General features: G+C 36.6%; 1 protein-coding gene across 1 annotated transcript in view; it reads right to left on the bottom strand.

Annotated features, from left to right (window-relative positions):
* Nucleotides 1-6362, bottom strand: part of LOC106460619 (bolA-like protein 2) — a 12514-nt gene that overhangs the window by 5224 nt on the left and 928 nt on the right. Inside the window, exon 2 of the mRNA XM_013920342.2 lies at nt 3619-3713. Within this exon, the coding sequence (XP_013775796.1) occupies nt 3619-3713 (95 nt within the window). The remainder of the gene's footprint in view (nt 1-3618; nt 3714-6362) is intronic.

The following is a 6362-nucleotide window of genomic DNA, read 5'->3' as shown; positions in this document are numbered from 1 at the left end:
GCAAAAACCTCCCCCATAGAAACAGGTCAAAAAATTATTTAAGGTTGGCACTTCTGATCGAAATGGGTTCAACCTCCTCTCAATACATTATTGTCGATATGCATGTAATATCTGTTGATAAGTATTCATTTTGGACTAAGCAAAAACTGGGACAGATACATGTCAACCTTAGAAATGAAACCCTGCTGCTGTGCAAAAGACAGCATAACCTCTATACCTGAACCTTGAGCATCTAGATAGCTGGGTGTACCATATCAGATCATGATTGTCTCTACTGAGATAGCCTAAGAAGAAGTGGAAGAGGTGGACACTCCAGAAGATACCGCAGAAGCATAAAACAGTGTGTAGCAGTCAAACTGGTGCTATCAACAAGACCCGACAATGGGTTGGAACAAATCATATTTAGTACCCTGGGAGTATTAAATGAAGTGGAGAGAAAGCTTAGAGTTGGAATGCATCTACTGCTAAAGCCTGAAGATGAGTTACTGGTGACCAACTGGCCAGCAGTTGGGTGATCCAATAAGAAGCCAACCCACAATCAAGGTTAGAAAATGAGAGCTAATCCAACAAATCTGAGCAATGCAGCATCTATTCTGTCGGGAGAATCTGTTTGGATTGAGACAATTGACCTACTACCACAGGCATCACCTGCTAGTAGGATGATAACATAGGAATGGTTGTGAGAAAAGAGGTCCAAAATTCGAAAATAAGGAGCCTTGGACCAAGTGCATCCTCAATGAGAAACATAAAACATCACCATGGAATTGTCAAAGTGAAGCCTGATGACTTTCCCCTTAATAAGTCAAGACCATGAGGCATTACTAGTTGAAGAGCAAGAAGAACTAAAGCATTGTGTAAGGAATCATATTTGTCCATACATTGACCCTGGAATTCCTGACTGTTGGTAGGTGTACCCCATCCCTGAAGCAAGGCATTCATTAAGAGAAGGAACTTTGGACAAGTTGGCAGTAGAGGAATCCATAACGTAGAAATGTCCTAACTGAACAACCAATTGAGATTGAAGAATGATCCCAAAGAAGGAAACCGGGGAAACCAATGAACTGATGAATTTATGATCTCTTGTTTGCATAAAGACCATTAAAAGGATCTTTGTGCTCTCGTCCCAAAGCTATGAAGGATTCAAGTGATCCCCATACAGCATTAAGCCAGATGGAGCAATAATAGATGACTCAGCCCTGAAAAGGAAGACTGCCTTTGTTGTTTCTGAAAATAGAATCAGGATGTAATGTTCTGACAATTGACAAGATGGTGCCAGCAGAATCCAGTCGTCCATAGAATGGTGTGTGCCCAGTATGATGGAATGGGGATGACAAGAAAAACTTGTACAATATGGCAGAAACCATGTGAAGCCGATGCGAGTCCGAAGGTAAAAACCCGGAAGTGCAGAACCTGACCCTTGTGCACAACAAACACCAATAATGGTGGGACTTCCCCACTATGGCAAAGTTCAAATAGAAACTGACTACAAACTTGGACATCTATAATCCCAGTAACCAAAAAATCAACTGAAATTGAGGAATGGATAACTTGTGAACCTTGGAGAATCTAGGTTTGATATAGATGAAAAAGATCGATGAAAAGACACCTACCTCATAGGCCCAACAACAGACAGGTATAAAACCTCAGAAAAACTAGCACACCACTCTCACTACCCCTAGACCAACCAAACTCTGATAGCCCTAGAATGAAGTTCCAAATCCTGATAATGTGCAGGAGACAGAAACCCTACAAGTTGGGTGGATAATAGTGGTGAAGATGTGAACTAAATGATTAATCCTGACTCAAGAACCTGCAGTGCTCCTGGGTCCGGGGTTTAGATTACCACATGTCCAAAAATTCTTGGAGCTGAGCCCCCACAGACCCTGAAGGTATACAAGAATCACCGACACCACTAGAAGCTGACCCAGCATCAGAACCCTTGGATATAGACAGAATCTATTCTGGGTGCCAAGTTACCTAGGGACTGATGTCAGAGGTCGGGACCCATGAATAGGGGCATAATTATGACATTATGTAGGAGCCAATGAAATTCGTGCCTCCAACAATAACAGTGAGGAATAGAAAAGCCAAAAATTGAACCAACATGCCTGCTAACAATGGATCCAGCTCATCATCATCAACAAAGTTGTTGATCCTGAGAGTCTTCCAACAAAGTGAAGTAAAAGGAAAATATAATGTTGGATTTTAAAGTTGCAAATCCAGGGGACATTGATCTATTCAGGTTAACTACAAACTCTGCCTTAGAACCCAAAAATATGAGAAGCAGATATATTATTTGAGAATCAGAAAATACTTCCACCTGGCAGTGGTAGGCTAAATCACAAAGTTCCAACAATGTGTCGGATAAGGCATAACTGCCCCTTCACGTAACTGAGAATTAAACTTTCCAGCATTAACCACAATATCCATGGATGGAGAGAAAACTAAAAATTCACTCCCAGACCTTTCAGCCATCAAGTATGGTGCAGGCTCAAAAGTAACTGGAAAAAAGCTCAAAACATCACACACTCAAAGAACCAATAGGAGAAAACAAATCCACAGCAGCTTATCCCAAAGTGGTCTATATATATTATAGGTAATTTAAAGACTGTGTTGATTACTGTTGATTGAAACATCATTTTGTGAGGTAAATTTGTTTTGTTAAAGCAAAGCAATGTTGGGCCATCCTAGGGAATTGAACCCCGGACCCCAGGGCTGCAAGTCCGCAAACTCACCACTGTCCCACAGGAAACTGAATAGCCAGCAGACTAAAATAAGGCACAGGAAAAAAGCAAATCTAAATTATCTCGAGAATGTCGAGGATCGCCCTCAATTGCAGCCTCAGATCCCCCCCCCACCCCGAGGTCCACCCACCATCTCCAACCGAATAAAATACCCCACCACACACACACACTTTGTGCAATGCTAGATATCAGAGGTAGGATAGGAAAGACCTGATTTGCCTCTGTGCTGGAAATAATATTCCAGGATTTCAAACCATAAATTGGCTTGACAATCGGGAAAAAAAAATTTTTTTTAATTTTAGTGTTACGAAAATAAACTAGATAACACAGTTAAAGTTCAAAGTACCTCTGAATAATCGTAATACTAGAAAACCCGTTAGTGATGCTCCGTCGAAAAAAAGTGATAACATTATCTGAATGAGGTGTACAGTACCAGGATAGAGGGCACATTGACATAGATTGAGAGTATCACAAAATAAATATTGCCAAGGTCAATTGAGTAAGGTATAAAAAACTGGAGCAAGCAAGAAAAAATCAGACCAATGCTTAAAGGGGCAAAGGAAGAAACCCTGGTGGTCGAGCAATAGCTATAAATGGGAGAGGAGGTATATATATATGTTTTGGAATACATTTTTCTAAATTTTTAACTCCAAAACATACACAAAGTTACAAGCATATGACAAAAGTTATTTTGCTCATCCTTCGTTTGTGAAGTCAGTACAAACACACAGTCTAATTAGACTACACAGTTGTTTTAATTATGATGTTACAAATCCTTTCTACAACATTTCTACAAGTACTTATGTTGACAGATTTTTCCTACTAATTTTAATACAGTTTTATATGATTCACCACTATAATTAAACCAACATACCTGTGTCTTTCAAGTAAGCTTTTAGATTCAAATTTTGGTGACACAATTAATGCTTGAAACTTTGCCCCACAGCCATCTGACAAATCATCAACAGTCTGTAAAATAGGGAAATGTACATGCATTAGTCGTAGGGCTGAGCAGTTAGTGGAATTTGATAATTACATTTAACTAATTACCTATTTTCATGTGAGACACTTTATTGGTTGGAATAACCATGAATAGTAATAATCATAAACACTAATTTTGATTAGTTGATTACTTTCACGAGTCAGTACCTTATCGACTAAGCTGAAATACAATTAACCAAAAATAATAATGGGAATTCCTATAATGACAATATTTCAATTACTTGAACAGCTGGAGTAACTGAAAATACTAATTTCAATTAGTTGATTGATTTCATGACAAAAATTAATGTAATTGTAATTTCAATTAACCAATTTTTATGATACTAATCACTACACGTGATACTCATAGGTAGTCAATTATATCAACTAAGTTCATCACCCACATCTAATTATTAGTACCTATAATTAACAATCGTGGTACTACTCTGGGTATTGTACATAAAGTAAGAGATAAACAAGTGTACCTGAATTCCTTCTACACCACAAGACCAAGTTACTGTTATAACCACTGTCTCTAATAACCAAACACTAATTTCAATTAGTTGATTGTTTTCACGGGTCAGAACTTTATCGATTAAGTTGAACAACCTGGAATGGAATTAATTGAAAATAACAAGGTACTGCAAACGTAGTAATCATATTATACTGTACAAGTATAAACAAGACACTTAGTAAGATTACTTCCATGCCAATATAGGACACTTCTTAGCACCAGCAAATGTTCCTACTGATGTGTATTTAATTCACAGCTCCAATCACAACTTTCAAAATTAGACCTCTACACACAATACATGGGTAGTTTGATAATTATAAGCCCACAACAATGAGAAAGGTCAGTTCTATATTGGGCTCATCCTCCAGTTGGGATATATGCATGAAGATAACTATCCAGATAACTATTAAAGTATAACTTTCACTGTAGCATCCACTTATACATTATAGAAGCTACAGTTCCAATTAAACCAGGCAGAGTAGAGGTGACAGGAGAAGCAAGTACACCAGATAAAACCCACATTGTGATTCAAAAAAAAGATTCTCAGAAGAACAAGGCTTAAATATACAGGTGATACTTGGCCCTAGAATGAACTATATGTTGTTAATGTCTGAAAACACATTAAGGAGCAAGTACTTAATAACCCTTGCATCTACACTTGAATGATAAACTCATAAAAAAAAAGTGATAATTTTAGTAACAGTTCCCTATGTGAGATGTCCTTTTCTGGTTGGTTTATTATTGTTTGTTTAAAATAGTGTGAGAAAAATGTTTCTGATTTTAATTTGTAAGACAGAATGGATTTAGTCATATATATATGTTTAATGGTAGTTTATTTGGTGATAGTCCGTTAGTCCTAGGGCCCATTACACCGAAGCTGCAAGTTTCTTTTATTAACAGTTAAAATGTTAAATTGATTGTTTGGTTAAATTTGTAAAATTTTATGACAAACGCACCCCAGGATATGACTGAAAAGGTTGCAGTTTCTCATTAATGGATAGATAGTTATTTTCTTGTATGCACGTATAGTGTTAGCTGCAGAGCCTGCATATTTACACATCACATTTGGATTTAGGAATCTAACTCTTCTGAGAGAATAGACATTCAAGATTCTTATTCCATAGTGCTATGACAATGAACGTTATATCCCCTACTCATTAAACATGTTGAAAGCTTCCAGTCCGTAAAATTACCTTGACACCAAGCCAATGCAATGAACTGTATACTAAAATGTCGATTCAAATATTTCTACTGTTTGTATTTAAAACAAGAGCAAGCTGTCAGGGGCAGCTGGTCCTCCAAACCTCTGCCAAGATGTACCCTTTAAACTTTTCATTTGAGATTGCATTCATCTATTATGGACCTATGAATTTGTTTATTTATTGAATATTGACTTATATTGCAAAAACCAAAAACCTGTGATTATTGAGCCTTCAGAATACTGGGCAGACACTGGTTATTTGTTTATAAAATTTAAAGTAACGTAACATATAAGGGTAACAAGTCTTTGAGACTGTCCCATCTACTCAAATCTAACCCTGCTTATTTGAGTCTTTATTGAGCCTTCTCTTAAAGTTACCACATCTCGCATATTCTTTAATCATGCATAGCATATAATTATGCGTTAAACCTAAAGTTGTTTTTATAACTTGTAACAGTATTAACAGTGAGTATAATAAGACATACTTCACAATTTTATAACTTTCACTGAGTTTTTAAGTTTGTTTTAAATTTTTCATCTCATTTATAACTTTTCAGGTTGCCTGTTTCTGTTTCTTCTTTAGGTTGTAGGTAATCTACCCTTTGACCTTACTTTGAAATTTAACATGCACTATCTATATCTTAAAAGTTAAAGGGAAAAGGTCAAGATCTCTCAACTTCTTTTTCTCTTAAGAAAAGACAAGTACAACTATAAGATTCTCTTATAAGTTTACAAGATTACCTGGGGGGATTGATAGGATAAAGCCTTCTGATCTCTTTTTTCTTGAAATAATATAAGAAGATAAAAGTTTAATACTTTGGAATATACAGGTTAGGCTTCAAGTCCAATTAAGTTATTAAGATAGTTTTATTTTTGTAACAAAGTTAATGTGACTTAAGTTACTGAATAAATTGCCAGTGGC

The sequence above is a fragment of the Limulus polyphemus genome, unplaced genomic scaffold, assembly GCF_000517525.1.
Source record: "Limulus polyphemus unplaced genomic scaffold, Limulus_polyphemus-2.1.2 Scaffold804, whole genome shotgun sequence".
Taxonomy (NCBI): Eukaryota; Metazoa; Arthropoda; class Merostomata; order Xiphosura; family Limulidae; genus Limulus; species Limulus polyphemus.
This window is presented reverse-complemented; position numbering and strand designations above follow the sequence as displayed.